Source organism: Rhinatrema bivittatum, chromosome 3, assembly GCF_901001135.1.
Source record: "Rhinatrema bivittatum chromosome 3, aRhiBiv1.1, whole genome shotgun sequence".
Lineage (NCBI taxonomy): Eukaryota > Metazoa > Chordata > Amphibia > Gymnophiona > Rhinatrematidae > Rhinatrema > Rhinatrema bivittatum.
Window position 1 is genome coordinate 382,743,072 of NC_042617.1, and position 27,699 is coordinate 382,770,770.

At 42.1% G+C, this 27,699-nt stretch overlaps 1 protein-coding gene across 13 annotated transcripts in view; it reads right to left on the reverse strand.

Moving 5' to 3' along the window:
* SENP6 (SUMO specific peptidase 6) overlaps positions 1–27,699 on the reverse strand; it is a 448,534-nt gene that overhangs the window by 38,533 nt on the left and 382,302 nt on the right. For all 13 annotated transcript variants that reach the window (XM_029595592.1, XM_029595591.1, XM_029595594.1 and 10 more), the window contains one exon: positions 14,246–14,349. In XM_029595592.1, the coding sequence (XP_029451452.1) occupies positions 14,246–14,349 (104 nt within the window). The remainder of the gene's footprint in view (positions 1–14,245; positions 14,350–27,699) is intronic.

Sequence of the window (27,699 nt, forward strand, 5' to 3'; positions counted from 1 at the left end):
AGGGGGGGCGGGCAAGAAGGGAGGGGCGAAAGGGAGGAGCCAAAAAGGGAGGAGGGTGGCACGGAAGGGGATAGAGAGGTAACAAAGATTGAAGAAGAGAAGAAATGCAAACAAGAGGAAAAAGAATATATACAAGGAATTATATACATTTATGTACATTTTGTGTGGCACAATATGTCTGAGAAAAAAATCTTGTCAGTTATGGTTACTGTCCTCAATATAACAATTTTGGCAGTGGAAAAGGCTGATGGGAGAGGTAGGGCAGGGGATGAGCTAGAAAATGGAGGGGCATGAAGGAAAAGGAAGCTGAGCAAAGGTGGAGCTGATCAAGGGAGATAGGCTATGTTTGGTTCTCATCAGGGTAGGCCTGCTTGAAGAGCCATGTTTTGACTCCTTTCTTAAAATATGTGTATGGAAAGCTCTAGACGGAGGAAGGTGGGGAGGGAATATAGATATGCAAAGCAAAAAGGAATATGATATGTGCAAAAATATATGAAAACATTTTATTTACTTCTGTATGATAAAGAACAATTCTTATAGCAAAGACAGAAATATCTGTATTTGACTCAAGGCAAATAATTTTCCTTACTACTAAAAAAAATTTGATAGTGCGAAACAAAGTTCTTAAGAAATGTTACTTATTAGAAACAGCATTCTTTCTTATTGTGCCACAGTTAAACATTAATCAAACCCAATGTATCTAATAGTAAGTTTAGAAACATCTAACTTTTGTTCGTAATAAGCGTTTTACTAAGATTGCATATTTTAATGAAATGTTAGATGTTTCTAAACTTACATTAAGATACATTGGGTTTGATTAATGTTTAACTGTGCCATAATAAGAAAGAATGTCCTCCTGAGGAAGCTGATAATGGCGAAACAATCTTTATTTATTTTATTTATTTATTCGTTTTTATATACCGTCATTCGGTTTAGCCATCACAACGGTTTACAGAATCAAAACAACAATCAGATAAATTATACATAATTGCAAAAGAAGAAAACAATAACAATAGTGAAATGATAGGTAGAGGAGGATGGTGGGGTGAAAGAGGGGGAGAAGGGAAAGATGTAAAAAAGGAAAGTAACAATCGGGCCCTTGTCAGGGTTGAGAACCATTTGTTCCGTTATATAAGAACATACCATACCAATGGTTTGCCATTTTACTGGATTTGTTCAAAAAACACTCTTGCTTTCAAATAGTTTGAATAACATCGATATGAAAGCACAAAAGCAGTAACATCTGAGGAACAGCTTTGAACTGCTCTATGCAGTATACAGACAAGAAAGAAGATTCTTGGTGCCGATTCTAATAAGTGAACATTTCTTAAGAACTTTGTTTCGCACTGTCAAATTTTGTAGTAGTAAGGAAAATTATTTGCCTTGAGTCAAATACAGATATTTCTGTCTTTGCTATAAGAATTGTTCTTTATCATACATAGGCTAAATAAAATGTTTTCATATATTTTTGCACATATATTGTTACTTTCTGCTTTGTTTCATAAATTTAATTAGGAACATTCTAAAATGTTATCTGCTTTGTGATTATATATATATATATATATATATATATATATATATGTACACACACAAAAAAATATATACACATACATTTTAAAAATTTTTTTAGATCCTCTCTTTTAGCACTGCTAAGATTCAATATCAATACTCTACACCAGTGGGTCTCAACTGGTGTGTCGCCACACTTCCAGGTCCCCCGCTGACCCAGCTGCTCCCGCTACCCGCGCAAAATAGGTCCTCCACCCGGGCTTAAAATGCTGATAGCCTGGGCGGAACACGGCAGGACAGCTCGAGTCAGCAGCACCGACATGCTCTCTTCTTCCCGCCCCTTCCCCCCCCCCCCCTCGGCCCGGAAGAGGAAGTGGTGAGCAGCGGGTGCATGCGCAGGAAGAAGAGACCATGCTAGTGCAGGCATAGTTGGCCCAAAGAAGAGAAGAGAGGCTTAGCCTGAGGAATGAGCAGCGCAGCTCGGAGAAAAACGAACAACAAGTCAACCCCTGCGGCCAATGGGACTCCTTCTCTGCGAGGGCTGAAAGTGAAGGAGGTTGCTGCTGCCTTTAGGGTTGGAAGTAGAGGAGGCTACTGCTGTCGCTAGTTTGGGAGGGGGGGTGTGAGTGAATGAGCAAGCATGTGTGTTTGAGATCCTGTGTGTGTGTGTGTGTGTGTGTGTGTGTGTGTGTGTGTGTGTGTGTGTGTGTGTGAGAGAGACAGCATGTATGTGTAAGTTTGTGGCTGAAAACCTGTTTATGTGAAAGAGTATGCATGTGTGATTAAGAGCCTGTGTGTATAAGTAAAAGAGAGACCATGTGTGTGATTGTGAGCTGGTTTAGGTGAGGGAGCATGTGAGTATGTGATTGAGAGCCTGTGTGTAAATGAGAAAGAGAGAGCATGTTTGTAAGCATGTGACAGAGTCTGTGTGTGAGAGAAAAATACAGCATGTATGTGTGTGATTGAAAGCCTGTATTCTCTCCACTGTACAGCATGTCAGCAAGTCTTTCCTGGACCTCTGCACAGAGGTCTAAGGCCAGCAGCCAGGTGAATTTGTGGATGCCTATCCCCCAAGGCAGAGAGACTCTCAATGCCATTATAAAAATATCAAAGGTTAACTTGACCATGTGTTTTCTGCACTCCATACCCTTATCTAATAGTGACTAGAAAATCATCATGCTGCTTTTGAGAAAGCAGAATTGCTTACCTGTAACAGGTGTTCTCAGAAGACAACAGGATGCCAGTGACATTACTGGATGGAGCCCGGCACAGAAAACTTATGCCAAAGGTTCTACAACTTTGACAGAACCTCTCTCAGTATGCCTAGCATATCATTGTACCACGCATAAATGCGGGGTTCCTTCAGTCTTATAACGCAGAATTAAGGAACAAAATAAAATTAAGAACAATACCCACAAAGTGAAATCCAACTCCATGGGGTGGTGGGCATGTTTTGTGATAACTGGCATCCTGCTGTCCTCACAGAACACCTGTTACAAGTAAGCAATCTGCTTTCTCCAAGGACAAGCAGGACAGCAGTCCTCACACATGGGTGAATCCCTAGCTACAGGATGTTCCCCAACATAAAAAAGGGACCAGTAAAACACCAAACTATAGTCAAAGGTACAACAACAAGTTTTGTTGGCAACAAGGGGGGGGGGGGGGAGAGGGGGGGGGGGAGACACAGCTTAAAAAGAAGGAATGGGCACTAGGCGGGAACAGAGTTAGGTTCTACGCCTCAAACAGGTTCCAAAGGACAGACTGGCCAAACCTGATGTCACATCAGCCATCCCTATCCAAACAGAAATGTGATCTAAATGAATGTCTGGAACTCCACGTTGCAGCTCTGCAGATCTCCTCCATGGGGACTGCTCGCAAGAGGGCAACTGATGCTGCCATGGCTCTAACAGAGTGAGCCTTGACATGGCCTCCAAGATGAAATCCTGCCTGGGTATAACAGAAGGAGATGCAGTCTGCTAGCCAATTGGAAAGAGTCTGCTTGGCAATGGCAATACCCAGCCTGTTCTGATTTACAGAAATAAAAAGTTGGGTGGACTCTATGGGCTTCAATCCGCTTCAGACAGAAGGCTAAGGCTCTTTTGCAGTTCAAACTGTGAAGGGCATGTTTGCCTTTGTGCAAATGCAGCCTGGAAAAAACTCTTGGTAGGACGATGGACGACAGACACCACCTTAGGTAGGAACTTAGGGTACATAACTAAGACCACCCTATTGTGGAAAAATTGCATATAAGGTTGATAAGTCACTAAGGCATGGAGCTCACTAACTCTGAGCTGAAGTGACTGCCACCAAAAACATGACCTTCCAGGTCAGGTACTTTAAGTCACAGGATCCCAGTGACTCAAACACAGCTTTCATCAACTGGGCTAAAACCACGTTGAGGTCCCAGAATACTGCAGGAGGCCACAGGGAAACTGAAGCAGACCTCGCATAAATTATACAACTATAGGCTGTACAGAAAAGGGATTTCCTTCTACACTATGATGGTATGTGCCAATCGCACTCAGGTGAACCCTAACAGAGTTGTCTTCAGAAAGGTGTAGAAGATAGTCAAGCAGCTTTTGTGTGGAGCAGAACAGATCTAGCGCCTTTTGCTCACACCATACTGAAAACCTTCTCCACTTCAGTGCATAGGCCATTCTAGTGGAAAGCTTTCTGGAAGTCACCAGGATCTGAAACAGACCTTCTGAGAGATCATGTGGTTGTAGGATCAACCCCTCAACATCCAAGCAGTGAGCGACAGAGCCTGGAGGTTGTGATGTTGCAATCGGCTTCAATCCAGGCTGATGAGATCTGGGGAAGCCTGATCGGTTTCCTGATGGACATCTCCTGAAGGACTGGAAAACAGACCTGCCTCGGCCAATGAGAGGCTATGAGGATCATAGTCCCTTTGTCCTCAAGTAGCTTCAACAATGTCTTCAACACCAATGGTGTTGGAGGATACGCATTCAGGAGGCCCTTGTCCAAATGGCAAGTAAATTTATCTGATGCTGACTTGCTGTGTGACCTGTACAGGGAACAGAACTGAGGAACTTTCCTGTTCCAAGATGCAGCGAACAGATCCACCTCTGGGCTTCCCCACAGGCGGAAGATCTAATTTGCCACCCTTTGGTCCAGAGACCATTTTTGGGGGTGGAAGGAATGACGTAGTCTGTTCGCTGTTATGTTCTCCTTTCCGGCAAGATACGTGGCCTTGAACACCATGCCTTGAGAGAGAGCCCATTAAGTCTGGATTGCTTTCTGACACAGAAGGTATGAGCCCGTGCCTCCCTGCTTGTTGACATACTACACTGCCACTTGGTTGTTGTTTTGTATCAACACAATTTTGTTGCACAGCCGTTCTCTGAAAGCTCACAGAGTGTACCTGATTGTCCAGAGCTTCAGGAAATTGATTTGGCAACTGTTCCCGGATGGACCAAAGCTCTCTAACCCAGGGTGGATGCATATGTAGTTAGAACAATTTGAACCCAAGGACTTTGGAAGGGAACCTCGCAATTCCAGACTGTAATTGTTCTGCTACCAGGACAAGGAGTTCTGGAGAGATGAGGTGACTCAGATGCTGTGCCAAAATCCCTAAGTGGCTTGGTGCCACTGGCACCATAGCTTCCACTTGGCTTTTCACAAGTGCAAGAGTGCCATGAGAGTGACATGTACTGTTGCAGCCATATGGCCCAACCACCTCAACATGTTCTAGGCTGGGTCCCTCTGGCTCACTTGAATTTTTGCCATGATGGACATCAAGGTGACAGCCATCAAACATCACAGGAAGGCCTTGGCCTGAGCCATGTCTAGCCGGGTTCCGATGAAGTCCAGTTGCAGTGACGGGCTGAGATGGGACTTGTGGTAATTGATGACTAAACTTAGTGTCTCCAGCATCCGGATGGTCGAGTACATTGACTCCTCGGCCCCTGCCAGAGAGGTGCTCTTGACCAGCCAATTGTCCAGGTGCACCATCACCATGGCAAGGCATTCTGTGAAGAAGTGGGCTGACGCTAGCCCAAACAGCAACACACGGTACTGGAAATGCTGATTTCCCACTACAAATCAGAGATACTTCTGATGACTATGGAAGATCTCAATGTGGGTGTACATGAGGGAGTGTAGCCAATCTCCTCTTTGCAACAAGGGGAATCAAGGTGCCCAGGGAAACCATCTTGAACATTTCCTTCTGGAGAAACCTGTTCAAGGCCCTTAGGGTCTAGGATAGTACAGAGTCCTCCTGTTTTCTTTGGCATCAGGAAGTACCAGGAGTAGAATCCTCGCCCTCTTTCCCCTGGTGGAACGGGCTCAACTGTTTTGGCCATTAAGAGGGATGAGAGCTCTGCCAGAAGTACTTCCTGATGTGCTACCAGTCCCTGATAAGGGACTGGTAGCAGGTAGCTGGCGCTAACCTTTAAAAAGGAGATAGAGCAGCTTTTAAACTAGAACAAAGGGGAAAGCCGACAGTGGCTCAGCAGCGCATGGTTCGGAGAGAGGTATCTTTAAAGGATACTAATGATGCATTAGAATTAGGGCATCCCGACAGTGAGGTTCCAATAATAAGAAAAGTAGTCCAAGTGCCTGTAACTAAAAACTCACCTGAGCTAAAAAATTCTAACTTATCCCTATCAATTAAAAAGCAGAATGAAAATACAAACAAAAAACAAACTTTGAAATGTTTGTATGCTAATGCCAGAAGTCTAAGAAGTAAGATGGGAGAATTAGAATGTATAGCAGTAAATGATGACATAGACTTAATTGGCATCTCAGAGACATGGTGGAAAGAGGATAACCAATGGGACAGTGCTATACCGGGGTACAAATTATATCGCAATGACAGAGAGGAGCACTCGGGAGGAGGTGTGGCGCTTTATGTCCGGGATGGCATAGAGTCCAACAGGATAAACATCCTGCATGAGACTAAATACAAAATTGAATCTTTATGGGTAGAAATCCCTTGTGTGTCAGGGAAGACTACAGTGATAGGGGTATACTACCGTCCACCTGGTCAAGATGGTGAGATGGACAGTGAAATGCTAAGAGAAATTAGGGAAGCTAACCAAATTGGTAGTGCAGTAATAATGGGAGACTTCAATTACCCCAATATAGACTGGGTAAATGTATCATCGGGTCACGCTAGAGAGATAACGTTCCTGGATGGAATAAATGATAGCTTTATGGAGCAATTGGTTCAGGAACAGACGAGAGAGGGAGCAATTTTAGATCTAATTCTCAGTGGAGCACAGGACTTGGTGAGAGAGGTAACGGTGGTGGGGCCGCTTGGCAATAGTGATCATAATATGATCAAATTTGATTTAATGACTGGAAAAGGAACAGTGTGCAAATCCAAGGCTCTCGTGCTAAACTTTCAAAAGGGAAACTTTGATAAAATGAGAAAAATTGTTAGAAAAAAACTGAAAGGAGCAGCTACAAAAGTAAAAAATGTCCAAGAGGTGTGGTCATTGTTAAAAAATACCATTCTAGAAGCACAGTCCAGATGTATTCCACACATTAAGAAAGGTGGAAAGAAGGCAAAATGATTACCGGCATGGTTAAAAGGGGAGGTGAAAGAAGCTATTTTAGCCAAAAGATCTTCATTCAAAAATTGGAAGAAGGATCCAACAGAAGAAAATAGGATAAAGCAAACATTGGCAAGTTAAATGTAAGACATTGATAAGACAGGCTAAGAGAGAATTTGAAAAGAAGTTGGCTGTAGAGGCAAAAACTCACAGTAAAAACTTTTTTAAATATATCCGAAGCAGAAAGCCTGTGAGGGAGTCAGTTGGACCGTTAGATGATCGAGGGGTTAAAGGGGCACTTAGAGAAGATAAGGCCATCGCGGAATGATTAAATGATTTCTTTGCTTCGGTGTTTACTGAAGAGGATGTTGGGGAGGTACCCGTAATGGAGAAGGTTTTCATGGGTAATGATTCAGATAGACTGAATCAAATCACGATGAACCTAGAAGATGTGGTAGGCCTGATTGACAAACTGAAGAGTAGTAAATCACCTGGACCGGATGGTATACACCCCAGAGTTCTGAAGGAACTAAAAAATGAAATTTCAGACCTATTAGTAAAAATTTGTAACTTATCATTAAAATCATCCATTGTACCTGAAGACTGGAGGATACCAAATGTAACCCCAATATTTTAAAAGGGCTCCAGGGGCGATCCGGGAAACTACAGACCGGTTAGCTTGACTTCAGTGCCAGGAAAAATAGTGAAAAGTGTTCTAAACATCAAAATCACAGAACATATAGAAAGACATGGTTTAATGGAACAAAGTCAGCATGGCTTTACCCAGGGCAATTCTTGCCTCACAAATCTGCTTCACTTTTTTGAAGGAGTTAATAAACATGTGGATAAAGGTGAACTGGTAGATATAGTATACTTGGATTTTCAGAAGGCGTTTGACAAAGTTCCTCATGAGAGGCTTCTAGGAAAAGTAAAAAGTCATGGGATAGGTGGCGATGTCCTTTCGTGGATTGCAAACTGGCTAAAAGACAGGAAACAGAGAGTAGGATTAAATAGGCAATTTTCTCAGTGGAAGGGAGTGGACAGTGGAGTGCCTCAGGGATCTGTATTGGGACCCTTACTTTTCAATATATTTATAAATGATCTGGAAAGAAATACGACGAGTGAGATAATCAAATTTGCAGATGACACAAAATTGTTCAGAGTAGTTAAATCACAAGCAGATTGTGATAAATTGCAGGAAGACCTTGTGAGACTGGAAAATTGGGCATACAAATGGCAGATGAAATTTAATGTGGATAAGTGCACGGTGATGCATATAGGGAAAAATAACCCATGCTATAATTACACGATGTTGGGTTCCATATTAGGTGCTACAATCTAAGAAAGAGATCTAGGTCTCATAGTGGATAATACATTGAAATCGTCGGTACAGTGTGCTGCGGCAGTCAAAAAAGCAAACAGAATGTTGGGAATTATTAGAAAAGGAATGATGAATAAAACGGAAAATGTCATAATGCCTCTGTATCGCTCCATGGTGAGACCGCACCTTGAATACTGTGTACAATTCTGGTCGCCGCATCTCAAAAAAGATATAATTGCGATGGAGAAGGTACAGAGAAGGGCTACCAAAATGATAAGGGGAATGGAACAACTCCCCTATGAGGAAAGACTAAAGAGGTTAGGACTTTTCAGCTTGGAGAAGAGACGACTGAGGGGGGATATGATAGAGGTGTTTAAAATCATGAGAGGTCTAGAACGGGTAGATGTGAATCGGTTATTTACTCTTTCGGATAGTAGAAAGACTAGGGGGCACTCCATGAAGTTAGCATGGGGCACATTTAAAACTAATCGGAGAAAGTTCTTTTTTACTCAACGCACAATTAAACTCTGGAATTTGTTGCCAGAGAATGTGGTTAGTGCAGTTAGTATAGCTGTGTTTAAAAAAGGATTGGATAAGTTCTTGGAGGAGAAGTCCCTTACCTGCTATTAAGTTCACTTAGAGAATAGCCACTGCCATTAGCAATGGTAACATGGAATAGACTTAGTTTTTGGATACTTGCCAGGTTCTTATGGCCTGGATTGGCCACTGTTGGAAACAGGATGCTGGGCTTGATGGACCCTTGGTCTGACCCAGTATGGCATTTTCTTATGTTCTTATGTTTCATGATGATATGATGATGGGATGGAACCCACTGGTTGGAAATTACAAGAGGCCACTGGTTTGTGCAGAACTGTAGACTCCTCCCATCCGGGGGATCCAATGTCTTGGATACAGTGGACATGGCTACGTTCCCCACAATCTAGTCAAAACTCCGTCTCGGTAGTTGACTGGGACACCTGCTGGGGCTTTGGGGATAATCTGCTGCCTGGGATGGCTGTGAGGGGCCCGTTGGTGCTATTGGGGCAGAGGTGGCAGATACTATTTCCTTGGGTGGAAGAAAGGCCTTCTGTCCCGGCCTTGAATATCTCCTAGCAGAGGAGGGGGCAGGGTACCTGGGTACCAGTGGAGATCTGCTTAAGTGTTGCATGGTGTTCATGCATTTGAACCACCGTGTCCTTTACTCTATCTCCAAAGAGATTCTCTCCGATGCATGGCATGTCAGTGAATCCAGACATGCAAATCTGTGGGTGCTGATTCTAGCTCCAAAGGCCCTCACTGCCATTTCAAAAACAACGTAGGTCGCTCAGACCCCATGTTTTACGCAGTCCAGGCCCTTCTGCACCAGTAACTCGAGGTGGTCTTGCTGCTGCTAAGATAGCTGTTCGGCCATTCCCTGCACCTGCTTCAGAATGTCCTGCATATACTGGCTCATGTAGAGCTGATAGGCCACAATGTGGGCCATGAGAATGGCATCCATGGTCTGATATTTCCCTGAGGAATGAGTTCAAGAGCACTTGACCTTCTTGAGAGCAGTTTAGATGACCACAAACTGGTGCGGAGGCTGACACTTGTCAAATCCATGAGCCTTTTGGATGAGACAAACCGTGTCTGCCTTCCTGTTAACAGGAAGAACTCAGAGGGGGTGTTGCCAAATCCTCAATAGTATGCACTGGGACTGCCACGATCTCCTTGGGAGGCTCCACAAACTGGAGGATGTTCAGCATTTTGTGCTGGGTATCCTCATCCATTTGCAATTGAAACGGGATGGCCTCAGCCATCTTGCTGACAAATCCTGTGAAGTGGAGGTCGTCCGGAGATTTCCTTCTATTGGTGGGAGGAGATGATTCTGAGGGGAGACCCTCTGATGCATCGTCTGAGACATCACTCCCTCAACTGTCATAGGGGCCCTTGTTCTCACTGGCTGGTGGCAGGGATGGGGCCCTGGGTTCTCTGCCTCCAGCTAATGATATGGGTAGCCACGCTGTGTCGGTAAGGCACCGAGGATCATGTGCAGGGATTCCACAAGTGGCTCGAGTAGGGGCAGTGCTGGTTCCAGGGTCGTCGGTGCTAAGACACCCAGACTCTGCATCTCCTTCTCCTCGACCATCTGTACACGCTTCCAATACTAACTGGGATCCAGGAGGTGTGACCACATTCTCTTCAGAACTAAAAGGAGGATTGGTGGTGGGTATCAGAGCCGGCAGAGACTGTCACGAACCCTGAGCATCGCTGAAGGATTGGCGCTCCTTGCCACAAGGACACTTTGGGTGCATCGCAGCTGAAACTGGTGATTTCTTGCGTCCAGCACTGTGTATTGACGGGGACTGATGCCAATGTTTCTTCAGCACCCTCAACACTCGCATTGGTCCTTCCTTGGTGTTGAGGTTGAAGACGACGAACTGATGCCTTCGACCTGGGGGAGGCAGATGATGGTCCATCTCCGGCAACCCTGGAAGCCATCGACGTTGATGGAACTGATGGCTTTGCTGATGATGTCTCTGTATCCAACAATACAGCTCCATGACTTCTCAATACCGATATCGATGGCCTGCCCTTCTCAAACCCTTGGGAGTCATCTTGGCACACTTGCTGCAAACCCAGACATCATGAGATGCCCTAAGCAGAGGACACATTCATGGGGGGATGATCGATAGTCCTCAAGCACCGGAGGCAAGGCTTTAAACTAGACGTGGACATGTCAACATGAAATAAAAGGGACGACAAATAGAATTTGATTGCGGTGACCAATGATGATCGGTGGGCATGAGGGCATCGCTGCTCCAGGGATGTTAGCAAAATAAAACTTCCCAAACACTGAGAAACCTAGCTAAGACTACTACAGGGATAAAAACCATGGGACCCTGTGTCGATGACAGAAACTTGCTGGAAAACAGCTCAAAACCTTTAAAAAGAGAGAGACTCAATTACCCGTGACCATGAGGCTCCACAGAAATAAAAAAAAAAAAGATTGAAGGGTCCCCGCATGGATGCATGGTAAAATAAGAATGCTGAGCATGCTCAGAGAGGCTCAGTCAAAGTTCTAGAAATTTCAACATAAGTTTTCCGTTCCGGGCTCCATCCAATGTCGTCACCCATGGATGAGGACTACCATTCTGCTTGACCTTGGAGAAAGGTGCTCTGCCACCTCCTACATTAGCTGCAGCAAGTCCTGTATGTATTGGCCTATGATCAGGTGGTAAAAAGGTATGCAGGCATTGAGCATAGTTTCCTAAAAAACTTCCTCCAAAGAGTGTCCAATATTCTGAAAACCTTTTCCAGAGGCACAGTGGAATGGATCCTAGTTTTTTTGGCCCTCTTGAGACTAAATTCAACCACCACAGACTGCCCTTTTGGGCAACATATATTGTGTCTGCCTTCTTATCCATGGGCACCTTAGAAGATGTTCTCCCACATTTGGGACTGCCACAATCTCTTTAGGAGGCTCCATAGACCTGAGTTTGGTTCCTGGTTTTATCCTCTTCCAGAAAAGGAAATGGAATAGCCTCAGCCATAAAACCAGCAAAGGAGAGATCTTCCAGTAAAGACTTCTTCCTTTCCAGTGGATGATAGGAGTCGAAGGAGGGATCTATCAATTACTCTTTTTCAGAGATATTGCGAGATCTATAATCTCACACCCAGGAGTGCTCAGAATCCAAACTCAGTTGATACACTGGGGGCAAGGCCTGGCCAACAGAGGTGGTCTCAGAGAAGGGAGCACTTGTCTGTTGGGACCTGGACTTGAGGAACTCCTGTGCCTCAAGTAATCTTCCTCCCTCGATGGGCTGGATATGAACACTGGTAGTGTAGACGTTTATTCCTCTTCAGGACAAAGTTGCCAGGCAGCTCTAGGGACTCTAACAGGTGCAGGTTATCAGATCATCTTGTCCAGCTCCTTCTCAAAGACTGCCAATACTAACACTATTTGAGAGGTAGGAAGCGAGGCCATATCTTCCTGGAAAGAAAAAGGTGTTATCGATGGCAGACACTTGGACCTCTAGGAGAGGTTGCGATTTCCAGGACTGGAACTGAGGATGGGCTCTCCTCTCCACAGGAATGCTTATGGGGATTCATGACTGTAACCAAAATGTCCCCACTCTTGGCATTGTGCATCAATGGAAACAGATGTTGATGCTTCTTGGCTTTTACTCGATGTTTGCCATCATAACTCCTTGATGCCAGAACTCTTTTCCAACTTGGGGGGGGGGGGGGGGGAAGAGGCAGATGAAAGTCAGGCTCCATGGTCCTTCTTGATGCTCAATATTGAGGTGGTTCAATGCCCTCCTATCCGGGTCCATTGATGTCTATGTCTCCAATGCCTGCTCTGATAAGCTGGCCTTACACTGCCTGAAGAGCTTCTTCAAGAGCTCCAAAACTAGGACTGGTAACCCCTAGGGATTAATAATCATAGGCACCACCCTGGGACATCATGTATAACTTCCCGGCACAACTATCATGGGGATCCATGATAGAAATGTCCCTGTTAAACTGGAGGCATTGTTTGAAGCCGCTGCATGCATATCCATGACCAAGATGAAAAAGTGAAGAAGCTATCTGATTCTGTTGTGGTAACTTTCCTAATTTTTAAATATACTGTATATAATGCTATATAGATAGAAGTAGGATTCAAAAGTCAGATTTAGAGAGATTTTTATTTCTTTTTGCTGCCTTTCTGTGTAACCACAAACATTTCCTGTCCTTGCAAACTTGCAGAGAGGAGATGGGACCTTGCAACAAAGTAAGATGTTATAAAATCAGTGGGCTATGCGCACATGCGAGCCGGATTTTATAATCTGTGCGCAGCCCGGCCTGCCCTACTCCCTGCCCCTCCCGCTCGAAGAGGCCCGGCACTTATGCGCGTACCGGGATTTACGCGTGTGGCCGGGCCCCTTTGAAAATTCGTCCGGCGCATGCAAGGCCTGGCCACATGCGTAAACCCCGGTACACGCATAGGTGCTGGGCCTCTTCGAAGGGGCGGGCCTTTTAAAATCTCTCCGATAGCCATTAACATGTCTGATGTCGCATATTACATCAGATGGCAAAAATTGCTCAGATGTGGACAAAATTACCACAAGCATCAATGAGGAAATAAACTCTTAGCAGCTGGGGCTAGATTCACATCAGTAATTGTGCTGCAACAAAGAAGATCATAGTGGAGACCAGAGTGCCCAGAAGAGAAAGAAAAAGAGGGAGGGACCCCAGCAAACACCAGAATCCGTGCTGGGAAACTTCTGACTACTAGAGATTTTCACCCTGGAAAAATTCCTGGTTTAATCAGAAACTCAGGTGAGATACAATAATGCTAGGTTTTTAATTCTTTTGGCATTTTCTTGTCTCCTCTCATACAAACACAGAGCTGGGCTCACTTGCTTATGCTAAGGAGAAATAAAGATTGGCATACGATTCTTGCTGTGTTTTAACGAGTTGTGATTTGTAATTGTTCTGGTTTTACAAGGTAATACTTTTTAGGGATATTTGTTACATCATTGGTGTTTTCTTTCCTAATAAAAACCTGACCACACACTAAAGACAGACATATTATATGGATCTGAGTCTGAGCTGGGAACCAGGTCCTGGAATGATTGGAATTACTGATATTACTATAAAGGACAAGGTTTGAAATACTTCACAGCAGGAGACCTGTCCTGCTAGAATTTAGGTGCCTCCTTATTTGATTCCATTGATTAGCATGTTCCATTGTTTTAGGATGAGAATGGGAAAGTGATAGATACACTGACTGTAGTCTCATTCCATGTAGCAGCCCAGAGCTGGCCAAAGGCTGGACTATGAATCATACAATGTCACCCTCTTGTGAGAACTGCCATCCTGCTTGTCCTCTGAGAACATGAATATTCCTTGAACAACAGTTATTATTGCTTACCAAGCTATCCTGATCTTCAGAAAAATCAATGAGTTCATCCTCATGTGTTTTAGTGCCATCAGTAGGATCATCACTATAGCTTATTCTGATGCTGTTTAAGCTGTCTGCAATAAAAACAAAAACAGATTTAAGGAGTTTTAAAATAAATTACTCTTCTACTTCACAGAACATATTTACTGGTAATCTATCAAGCTTTTCTAATTATGATTGCTTTAATAGTAAGTCCAAATTATTGCTTTCATAGTACAACAGTAGATCCAGTTCTCATCTAAAAACAAGAAAAGTGAAAAGTACTAGTTTTGATTTTTAGGCTTTTCCCGCTTTCCTCAGTTTTAACGTACTGTTTAGTAGACAAGGTCCTTGTATGATAAAAAGACGACCCATGGTATTATGAAGTAATTTGCAATTAAAGACCTACTGAAAAACCTAATACAATAGTTGCAGGATAGACTCTGCAGGCAACATGATAATCCTAACAGAGTAAATCACTGTCTGATTGTCAAGGATTTGCCGACCTTCTTTTTAAGGAAAAATGGGGACCCAGTCCGAGAGAGGGATGTTTTAAATACCAGAATTAGGAAATCTTTCTGTGCAGAGTTGAGATGTAGCTGGCATAACCAGTTGCAACTAAAATTTGAACTAATAAAAAAAAAATAAATCTAAGTTCAGTCTGCTAGTTTCTCCATCTACTCAGAAGTACACAAGTCATGTCAATAAGACACTAAAATCCTAGCATTACACCTGGTTCATGAATGGAGAAGGTAAAACTATAAGAAAATACAGAATGTTTGGTCATTATGGCTATAACCAGGGGAAAAGAATAAGATTCAGATGCAAGGACTAAGGATCTAAAACAGCTCCTCACTCCCCCCAGGATTCCCTTTATGCTCCATGCTCAATAAATCTGGTGCAGCCCAACCTCCAAACAAGACAACATAGCCAGGAGAATCTTCCTTTGAAGGTGGCTACACTCGCTAAAGCCAATTTATCACAGCAGAAGAGAGGGAGCTGTCACTCTTTTGTAATGCCATAGATCATCTTTACAGCTTATAAATCATGGAAATGAAGACATGGCTACATGATAGACACTGACAGTTTCTTCTCTCTCACACTAAGTCAGCTTTATTGAATGCCATCAAGGTTAGCAAACTCTCCCCTAGCTATAATTTTCTTCTTTATTTTTGGCCTGGTGACAGCTTAAACTGGGGATACTGGAAATAATCCCAGAAAACCCAAATTTAAACTGTAAACCCACATACTCTAGTTTAAACCCAGAGAGATCCCAACTATGATTGCCCCAGATATCTCAGTCTGCCCTGAGATCCAGTGTTCTCAACAGGGAATTTTACTTGGAAGTTTTGAACAAAGATTATAATATCCTAATACATAACAAGAACAGTAGAACAGACTTAAAATTTCTTTTAACAATTCTATTACCAATATCATCAGCATTTATTATGGTAAATGTACCTAAATCTTGTATAAGCTTTCAAAGTTTTACAAAAATCAATATAAAACATGTAGTCATACAAAACATATTAAAAACATGTACATTTTAATTACACATACAATTTTTATATGTAAGCCAAGAAAACAGCAACACATGTATACATTCTCTTATAAATCACAGACTCCAACAGGACACTATCCGTTCAGTAGAAGCACCCATTATTTGTGGCAAGGTTATAAGTGTCTCAATATAATTTTTTTAGTTTAAAACAGCAATACACTAGTACAAAATATTTCTCTGTTCGCTATTCTACTCTCCCTTCCTCACTGAACAGCTTTCAGTCTTCTCTGCAGTGCTTGCTTTTACCAGTTTTACCTCATTGTCTTTTACCTAAGGAAATGGTGTAGGTTTGTTCAAAATTCCAATTTGCTTATCAAATAGTTCACCGGCTGTTCCTCACAGTTTTCTATATCACCTTTCTCCCTTTCCTAACACTGCAGCGTTTCAGCATCAAATGCCTGCATCAGGGGAATAGAGTGTTCTTAAAACTCTAAAATGAAAATATACAATGTACTTTTCTAAAGCTTTCTTTCATCACTATTAATTACAAAGAATAAGTGGCTTTAAGCATAACTTACTGAGAGTCGACTTGCTACCTTCTCAATGAATCATCATGGTAAATCTAGAGTGCTTTGCATGAGACACGTCTTAAATGGTCTTCATGGCCTATCACAAAATATAATATACTTTGGTAATACACTTACAGCACAGCTAATTATGTAAAACATAAATAGTTTTAAATTCAACTTACTGAGAGCTAGCTTGCTACCTTCTTTTCAAAGAAACATCATGGCGGGTCTAAACGTACTCCTACGTGACAGAAATCTTAAATAGTCTCCAAAAGCCTATCACAATAGCAGAATCTTTCAACCAATCAAAACAATCATCTAACCTTCCCAGGAAGCTTTCTTCAATAAAATGCTGCCCACTATTTTTTATTCAGGCCATAAGATATAACTATATTCCACCTGAAGATAAAAGCTTGTTCTTTCTGCAAAAGGAACTTAGAAAAATTATCTCCCCTTTCTCTTTGGGGAAAATTGAGCTAAGATAGCAAACTATAAATCTTCTGTTGTATGGCTATTCTCGATCCAATGAGACACCAGTGGGGTCTCATATTACCTCACCTAATGCAACTTATATGTTCTTGGATCTGAACGTTCAATGTATGGGAAACTATTTCTGTTTTACATAATTAGCTGTGCTATAAGAATGTACTGTATTAACAAATGTATACTGTGTTTTGTGATAGGCTATGGAAACCATTTAAAAGGTGTCTCACGCAACAGTACTCTAGATTCACCATGATTCTTTGAGAAGGTAGTAAGTCAACTCTCAGTAAGTTATACTTAAAGCCACTTATTCTTTGTAATAGCAATGTAAGAAAGCATTAGCAAAAGTACATTATACATTCTCATTTTAGAGCTTTAAAAACGCTCCATTCCCCTGATGCAGGCATTTGATGACGAAACGCTGCAGTGTTGGGAAAGGGAAAAAGCTGGTATAGAAAACTGCGAGGAACTCAGCGGGTTAATTATTAGAAAAGTAAAGTGGAATTTTGAACAAGACTACACCGTTCCTGCGGGTAAAAGACAACGGGGTAAAAATTGGTAAAAGCAAGCACTGCAGAGAAGACAGAAAGCTGCTTTGTGAGGAAGGGAGAGTGGAATAGAGAACAGAGAACTATTTTGTACTGGTGTATTGCTGTCTGAAAAAAAACTTATATTGAAACTATGTTATAATCTTGCCACAAATAGTGGGTGTTTCTACTAAAAGGCCGGTATCCTGCTGGAGATTGTGATTTACCTAAGAGAATGTACATATGTTGTTTTCTTGATTTACCTTTAAAAATGTTATATGTGTGCTAAGATGTACATGTTTTTAATATGTTTTGCATGTCTACAAGTTTTAAATTGATTTTTGTAAAACTCTGAAAGCTTATACAAAATTTAGGAACATTTACTGTAATAAACGCTGATATTATTGGTTATAGAATTGTTAAATTTGAAAAGTCTGTTCTGTTGCTCTTGTCATGTATTAGTATATTATAGCTTTGAAACAGTATAGTGGTTTATTTGGGTTTTGGTGAAGTAAACTGTCGTCATACGAAAGAAATGTGTTGCAGAAGCTGAAATTGCAAACTTTTCAAATGATAAAGTGATTACACATTTTCCCGTGTCCATATTTTCTCTTCTCCATAGTTTCTATTTTCTCTTCATTCTCTTCTCTCTCTCTAAACACCTATATTTGTCCAATTTTTGTCATTACTTCCTAGCCTCCCTTGTTTTCCCTATTTATCTCAGGTGTGTATGTCTACCTCCGTAACTCGTCTGTGATAGTCAAACCTGTACATATTTTGTGATCTAGCAATTCTCACATGGAATGACAGTATATAAAACACTCAAATAAATAAATACATTTATTTTTTCCTCCCTCCTATGTATCTCCTCTTTCATGACATTTTCCCCTTTTAACCGCTCTTTGTTTTCTGCCTCTTGTCACTACCCTTTCTCCATTCAATGACTCCTTTGCTTCCTCCCTTCCAATGACTGCAGTGAGCTGAAGCATTTGGCCTTAAGAGTTTGGGGAGCTGGGTGGAGGAGCCTAAACTACACCACCTCTCTAAATCTCACGTGACCTCATTGGCTCCCAGTGACAGTGAGCCCAATGGTAGAATCCAACAAGGTTTTCTCACTCAACCTCCACTGTAGTTTTTCCTCCATTGGTATGCTTTAGCTAGAAAATAGTGCATGTCAAAATGGTGTGGTTTATTTTATAGGCAGTGCTTGCCTTCAACCATAAGTCACAGCAGTAATATTAAAGTAGCCTGTTTGTTCTTCTTTCTGGGGGTAATATCTCCAAATGTGTTATTTTTCAGATACCCTGACAAGAATGTACCTCACTCAGGGCATGCTGGATATGATATCAGTCTCTAAAATTTACTTGCATTATGCCAAAGAGAGCCTTCTTCTGGAGTTCATAGAATGTAATATGTTTAAAGTAACTAATCAAAGTGTGGCTGGAAATTCCTTTTCATCAGGATAGCATCATCCAATACAACAGACTGTGCATCTTTCTGCCACATTTTCTTGGTCTTCAATTGCATTTTTTGGAACCTTCTCTCTTTCCATACATTGTAGAGAATAGTCACTTGCTTCTGAAACAGAAAGTTTGCTTATTTGTAAGCAGCTTTCTTCACAAACAGCAGGATGAATTAGCCATTACACATTGGGCACGTCATCTGATGGTGCTGACATGGACCAATTCTCAGAGCTCAGTAAAGAGTTTGCTAAGCATGCGTAGGAATTCCTTGTGAGCCCATTAGTCTTTTCCAGAGTTTAAGCTAGGTTGTTGACTCAGCAGGGAGGCAAGTGGGTATAAAGAATGGCTAATTCATCTCTCTCAGTTGACAAGTAGGCATAAACTAGCCATTATGTGTAGGGAGTCCCAACCTGAGGGTTTTATAGCAAAGGCACTTCCTTAAACAACCCAGCCACACCAGATGAAGAGTGAACTACTGGATGAACAAGCTGCACAGAACTCCTTTTGCAAAGTTACTGTCTCTTCGGGACATACTATCCAGACATCAATCAGACATGACAGTGTCTTCAACAGAGGTGGACCGGAAAGGAACCACTAAAGTTGCCATGATTCTCACTTGATAAGTCTTGACAGAGCCTGTAAGACAGCCAGCCAGCATATAACAGTGTGCTATACAGTTGGATAGCCAATTGGACAGAGGCTAATTGTTCCTGCTCCAAAAGACCCCCCCCCCCCAGTATTGGGTATGCTTGGGGGGGGGGGGGGAAATCAGGGAAGGGGGGGCTGAAGTATCTATGATCAGAAGGTGCCCAACTTGCTGGCTATTCCTTTCGCCAATAAATATAAATGGGCTCAGATAAAAGCACAGGTTTTTAGTTCTGTAGCAGTGTTTGAATGGAATAAGTTGCCATTAGAGCTCCATAAGCAAGAAGATGTAAATTGTTTAGGAAAGGCCTGACGACAATGTTTTTTGAACTAGGAAGTTTCAGAATAAAAGTTTTAAAATATAATAAATAAATAATGCAGGGGATAACAGACCACAAGAATATAGTCTGACAGAACATATTTGCAAATTGCACAACATTGCTATTTATAAGGCTTTATCAACCGACTGTAATTCAATTCTCCCAAGTCATTTCCTTCCAGGTAAATTATCACTTTGGGCGCCACCACCATCTTCCACTACAAAAAAGGTAGCAGTTGCTCCTATCGCATACTGTGATGGCCAAACCTGAAATGTGTAACTTGTATAGAGCAATATATAAGTTTTTACTATATAAGCAGTCCTATGCCCTTCTGTGCTGCCCAATGCATGAAGGAATGAATGTCCCGTGATACAAACCCTCCCTTCACCCATGGGTAAATCTAGAAAGGAGATCATTTGACAAAATCATGCGCTTGAGCTAAGTCCAATCGGACGTATGACTTAACAGAAGCCGACCTCCATCTCCCAACTCTCTGAATTGTTTCCATGTGAAGCCCTGCCTGCTCTGGTAGACACCCCTATCCTAAAAGAATAGGTGCTGAATTCCATTGCATTAAAATCTAGTTTGGACAATGCTGCTCTGAAGTTGTGGTGAACTGATACCGAGTGAACCCTATCATGGTGCCTTCCTGAATCAATACATCGTGTATCATGGGGTGTCACAAATAGTTTGAAATTCTGGCTTTCCTGGCCCACCCCATAAACTTTATTATTATTATTATTATTATTTTTTTACCATAAACCTCAACCTTGTGCCTTCATAAAGAACAATGTTTTCCCGTTCTGGTCCCAGGACTCAGCCATAGCCAGTCAGAAATTTATTTAAAAGTTCATATCCCCTATGGTATGCTGCCCCAGTAGCCGGTGCTACCAATCTCTGGACAAGGTCTTTGGTGGTTGCACTCCAATCTTCCACAAGTGCTGCGGCACTGCCATCCCCTCTCTCTCTCTGTGCCCAGAACCTGCATATAGAACAAGTCCCATTTAGCTTGAGACAGGAAATTGGCAATACTGCTGTAATCCCGGACACATGCTGTGCCCATATTGTAGTAATTAAGTCTCATTGCTGTCAACATAACTTGCTTTAAACAAATCCACCACCTTGCAGCATCTGGCTGTCTGATTATTTCAACTACAACTCGAGTGTCACACCAGAACATAATATATTTGTTCCGCAACGTACCACCCCATATCGCAAGCACCACCATAATGGAGACTAGCTCAAGGAATGTGATGTTATAGGTTAATCCTTCTTCGACCCATGACTTGAGCCAAGGCATGGCACAACACGAACCCCGGCAGTATGCTCTGAATCCTTATCCACTCGAAGCATCGGAGTGTATGTCCAGGACCCTACCTGATATTTTATTTTATTTATTTATTTAGAGTTTTTATATACCGGCAATCATGAAAACATATCTTGCTGGTTTACATCGAACAGGAGTGCATTATAAACAAAAACTAGAACTGTGGTGATATAGAGGGATCCTGCCATAATGAGGCGCCGTTATAATCCTCCAGGTGTGTTGCCCATATGGCAAGATTGTTCTTGATGAGTTGTATAAAGTGCTACAGTTTGGTTGTGCCTGTTGCTGCTGCTGCTAGATGCCTTAGAAAAACTCTTCCCTGCATGCAAAGTTCAGAGTACCCATCAGGGACTGATGTTGGTCAAAATGACTTTTTGGAACGCAAGGCTGTCCGGATAATTGACCTCAGCTTGTGCAATTTTTCTTCCGGCAATCTTGACATCATTGTGTCTGAGTCGAGTTTGATCCCTAAGAAATGTATCACAGTGGACTCTGCTGTTCCCACAATTAAAAAAAATCAACCAGGTAGTGGATGATGTTAATACCAGTCGTCTGTGCTATGGCCCAGTGAATGAAGGAGCTAAACAACTTGAAGCATGAGCTAGAGATGGAACAGCCCATTGGCATAAATTTGTGAAAGTAGTATTGGCTGCAAAACTTAAACCTAGCAACAGGAAGCTGTCGGGATGAACTGAGTGTAAGCAGAATGCAGACTTGATATCTGTCTTGGCCATCAGGGCGCTCTGTCCACATTCTCTCAGTAAGGCTACCGCTGTCAAACGATATATTGAATCATGCATTCCTCTACTGGAAACTTGTCATTCACTGAAGCCCCTTTTGGGTAGGAGAGGTTTTGCATGAGCTGGAATTTTCCCAGTTCTTCTTTGGAATGACTGCTAATGGAGAAAGCATCATCTTTTGGGGGAACAGCCCCGCCATTCTGTTCAGCTCCAATTCCTTGTTGCGCTTTTGTTGAACTATGTCTTGATGTTGCACCATAGAAATGTGTTATGGGCATCTGTGCCAGTGATCTTTACTTGAAGGGTATAATAAAACCTGTCCGGAAACCCTCCATGATTTCATATGCTGCGTTGCATCTAGGATTTCATTTGAGCCACCATATCATCATGTACATTTATAGGCGATGTGGCTTTACTAAAACTGGAGGATTCATTTTTCTTTGGGATTACTCTCTGCATTTGCCTTAATGGTGAACTTGTTCGCTAGGTAAGAACCATAATAAATGGAACTTGCCTGTCAGAATCTGCATTCTTGAAAGCTGCACGAGGACTTAATATATCTCCAACAGGTATTATTAATGCTTGTGTTACTGGTGGTCATCTGTGGTTGGGCATGATTGGCTTTCATAGCTGCCCTACTTCTAGTTCCTGCATTGCTTGCTTTATTGATCATCTGCTTTACCCATAATCCTACATCCTGAGTGCCCCACAATAAAGTGATTTTCCTCCATCTTGTCTCAGAATCGCTCATTGCAGTTAAACCATGCCCAGCCATCATATTCCTTATATGCTTCCAAAATGGTATCAGCATAACAACATGGGACTGTACTGGGAGGGATTTATCCTGTCCAATGACACTCATCATCCTAAAAAAAAATCTCCTGCCCAATTGACAATATTCCAAGGCAGTTTTGTTGGCACTTGGTGCCCAGTCCCCTCTTCTAGTCCTTTTTCCTGTCACCACTCCTCCTTCGCCCTTCCAAGATTTGGAATATGTTGATGTATTCCTGCTTTCTAATCTTTTTTTGCAAGGCTTCTGGGACACTCTACCATAATTGTGACAGTGTTGTTAGCGCTGGGGGACCCCTGGATCCCTCCACCAACTCTCTGGGTCATCCATTAGGGCTAAGGTCAGTTATGGAGTCTGAGTCAGAGGAATCAGAGGAGCTATATAAATTAGAGCTAGACCTGTCTGCTCTCTTCCTTTTCTTCTAAGTTTGTGCGGGTGTAGTGCCATCCAATACAGAACCCTGTCCCACTGAATTCTCCAATAACTCACCAGCCTTGGCTCCAATGTCACAATTCATTGCTGCACTCACCACTGCGCTAGTGGTTGGCCCACTGGGCGATTTGGGTCTTGACTGTGTGGACGGTGCTGGATTGTCAGCTGGATCTGTTCTGATGCAGCCATTCCTCCCAGAGGAATCACCACATTCTGGCTGGCAATTGTTTTGCCACAGCGGATACCTTCACAATATGTTATTGAGCTATTAAGATTGGCACTGAGTAAGAATTACTTTATGTTTGAAAGAAAATTTTTTCTCCAAATCAGAGGTACAGCGATGGTGCCGCAATGGCACTGGATCTTGCGAACATTTTTATAATGTCATTTGAGTCCACATATGTACATAATTGTGCATGGAGCCATTATTTGAGTTGTTGGAAAAGATATATCGATATCTTTATAATCTGGGATGGTCCAGAGTCAGCATTATTAGAATTACATTCATGGCTCAACTCTCTGGACATGTCTTAAATTTACCATCAATTTTCATCATCAACAGATAGCCTATCTAGATATATTGATCTCCAAAAATGCTCTTCATTAAGAACAAGTATATATTGTAAGAAGAATGAATGAAACAAACTCTTACGTTTTGACAGTTTTCACTCGGTCAACTTTAAAACTAATTTACCTATAGGTCAATTTTTAAGACTTCGGAGGTTGTGCACAGATAGAGTAGACTAAGATTCAAGACAAATGCATGGCAGAGCGATTTTTACGAAGAGATTATCCGAGGTCATGCATAAAAGCAGTATATCGCAGAGCCTTATATTCCAATAGAGATTATCTATTTTTGAAAAAAACATCTGAGGGAGATTTGAACCAGCAGACCTTGGTACTATGACATAGATCGGCATCCACTCCTATCAGTCATGCTATTCAGAAACATTGGACAATTCTTCAAGAGATTCACCCTTTGTTTAAAAAACCATTCAGGATTGCCTTTTCCAAAGGATTTAACATTAAAGATCATGTAGTTCATGCAAGCTGTAGTAAACCTCCTGTTTCGGTGGAAGCAACTAAAGAATGTTTAAATTGTGCATTTTGTTTTCTTCAATCCCCTCAGTCATCTATTAACATATCTTCAGGACAAGAAATCATGTTGCCCTGGGATGTTTCATGTCAAACAATATTTGCAGTATATACCATCTTTTTATTTATTTACTCTGATCAAACGGCGAATCAGAGCACGACTGATTGAACATAGGAGTTGTTTAAAAAAATGGGAAAATGGAGGCTCTGTTGGTTGCTCATTTTATGGAGTTCCACCATCAATTTGAAGAGATTGATGGTGAAAGTTATATCACCGTATTGAAGAGGAGGGGATCGCATTAAGAAGCTCAGGCAACATGAGCAGAGATGGATTTTTCAATTACAGTCCATTTCTCCAAAGGGCTTAAATAGGGAGATAGAATGGGCTCTATTCATTTAAACAGGTTCGTGCTAGACCATCTGTCAATCACAGCACATGAAAGCATGCATGAGACACGTAATTCGTTTAAATAGACTCATTTTGAGAAGCCTCGTCTCTAAGCAGCACGAATGTCAAAATGGTTGCGGCATGTAGTAAGTGATCCTGGGTTGGTAACGATGTTGTTCCCAATGTGCATGATTAACTTTTTATCTAAGTTATTCTTGTCTTTCAGAGGAAAGTTTAAAAGATTAACGCTGACTCGCTTGGATAACGGCATAATTCTTCATGGACAATAATTCATTTGGAGGGTCCCTGAGGCAGCAGGACGCGAAACATGGATTCATGTCGGACTCTGGACTAATTAAGGGGGAAGTACCTCTACTCTATTTTTATTAAAACGTTAAAAAGATTTTTTCATAAAAATTTAAAAATAGGTGAATATGGACTGATGATTTTTTTTTTTAATTTATATCTTTATTGATTTTCCATTATTAAAACAGAAACAAGAATACAGATAGTTGGTTCAGTAACAACCTACCAAACTAATTGTTCCACAGAATAATCTTTAAGAAATTAACATGTTTTCTTATAGCATAACCAAATGCAACAGGTACTTTTGTCAACAAAACAGAGGTATTAACATAGTTGGGAGCTACAATATTTGGTAATTAATTTTCTATAGAAATTCACAGTCTGTGCTATTCTATTTCTCACTTTACTCACTAGAGAGAGGGGACGTGGTGGCTAATCTCTTCTGTTCAACAAAATACTTTAACTGATCTGGTACAAAGAATATGAAAACATCTTGATCTTTCTTAATTATGCATTTACATGGGAATCTTAGGATGAAGGAATATCCCAAAGTTATCACATCCTGGCGATATACCCAAAACTGTTTTCTCCTCTGCTGTGTAGCAAAGGACAAATTGGGAAAAATTTTTACTGCAAGGACTGATGATTTAAAGTGACCCCGAGCTCTGAAAACACCAAGCAAAAGTTACACTCAGTATATCTGCGGGTGATATGAGGGTCCAATTTATAAAATATTCAATGTGTATTTCCCTGAATACCAAGTAATTTAAATTTTGGCTACGTTTTTCGGAGTATATAATTGTTTTGGGACTACCATGGTTGTCTGCTTGTCCTCTAGCATTCGATTGTTTGGGTAGTCATGACTGCTGAGACCCATTGCCTAGTCCCTGGGCAGCACCATGCGAAGCTGATCCTTGTGTCAACTAACTTGGTGCAATCCAGGGCCCCCAATTTTGGGGTGGCCAGAGATATGCTCCACAATAGCCTGGATGGATTGTCATTGTCCACTGATGCTCCCTGGTTGGTGGAGAAAAGTGAGAGGTTGGCAGACACTGGGGCCCCATGTGGCCCGGGGGGGGGGGGGGGGGTGGGGGAAGAGGGGCAGTAAGCATTGCTGTTATATTGGCCACTCTGCTGCCTTGATAAAGATTCCATCCAAGTGGTTGGCCCATCTGTGCTGAAACCAGCAGTGCCCTCTGCCGAATAGTAAATTGCACATTGACTGTCTTCCTCGTACCATCAGCCCCTTGTGCTGTGACCTCGGCAAGCCTTTAGTATTGTGTACTGCTACCTTTGCTTTCTTGCCCCTCATGCTGCTGCAGCTGTTGTTATATCCTGTGCCTGCCTTATTTGTCTCTAAAGTGCTGTCTGACCACATGGCTAATTGCTTCCTCTTCCTACCACGAGTTGGCCTGCATTGCTTCACCGACAATTTGCTCATGGCTGCAGTGGTTAAGTGACCCTGGATTGCAGAGTGCGATCAAGAGTTGCCTTCCATTGTGGACCAAAAGGTCTTATGTTCTCCTGTGGTCGCTGCTCTGATAGATTCAGTCCACTCAGCTGTATGGTGGCATGCCTTCGGCCTCGCTATCATGGCTCCCCTGCTTGCAGCTCTGAGATTTTGTTTTTTTTAAAGGTACCTGAAAGCTTCATGACTGTCAACCGATGGCTACTCAAGATTGAGTTTTTGCCCTTACAATGTATCAGAAATGCAAATAATGTCATGGTAGGCTTCTGATGGCACCCAATGAGCTGCTTTGGCCTCTGCAGCATGGATCAAAAGGAAGAACAAGACCAGGCACGAGGATATAAGTCTCCTCCATCATCCCACAGCATCAGTGTCATTCTGTGCATCCAACCCCCCATCCCCCTCTGCTGTATGCATCACTGTGAGACATCTGGTGATGCAATCGACTGGTGTGAAAGGTGAGGCAGGAGAAGAATGGCAGGCAGGATACACACAACCGCAACCAACTGCGGAGTGAGGGGCAGCCGGGCATGTTCCTCAGCGCCGGGCTAAAGCAGGCTCTGGGCACCTGGCACGGGCCTGCAAACTAATCACAGTTTCCCAAACTTGTTTTTTGGAATCCTCAACTAAGTTTGCTTTTATCAAATAGCCACATTAAATATTCATAAACTATATTTAAATATATTGTTTTAAATGTTGTAACTTGTGTGCGTGATGAAATGATAAAGCAAGTAGCCTGGAATGATTTCATCTCAAATGTAACACAGAACTGGTCTCTGATAACTGGGTAGATAATGGAGGCTAAGAACAACGGAGGCTAACAAAGACTGTATGTTAGCCTGAGTAATAAGATTAAGCTGTAAACAGAGGCAGCAAGCACCATAAATGAGAAGACACAAGGAAAAATTGATATGTGAGATCTAAGGAGAACCTTGGAAGCAGGCAGTCAGAGAGGAAGGTTAGAGAAGACAGTGATGGGCGAATACTAGCAGACCGGGGAATACATGGGAAAGAAATCATAAAATTATTAGTGAAACACTGCCTTCCCTTAGATCCTCTCAGAAGAAAGAAGGCAGAGGGATTAAATCTGGCCAATTGATCCTGATATTAGTATAAATGTTATAGTTAGTTACTGTATATTGCTTTCTAGATCTAGGTCTTAAGTGATAATGCCTAAGGAATACACACAATGACTTTTATAATAAAATCACTAAAGTTGATAATGACTAAGCTATGTGGTTTTGTGTTTTTCTATAAAGGGGTGCTGTAACTTTTGGTAATACTAAAACATACTAATCTACCCGAAGAGATAGAAGAACCAGAGAGGAAAAGAAATGGAAAGGTCAATTGGTCCTCATCTGCCATCATCTACGATGTTTACATGGTTATGC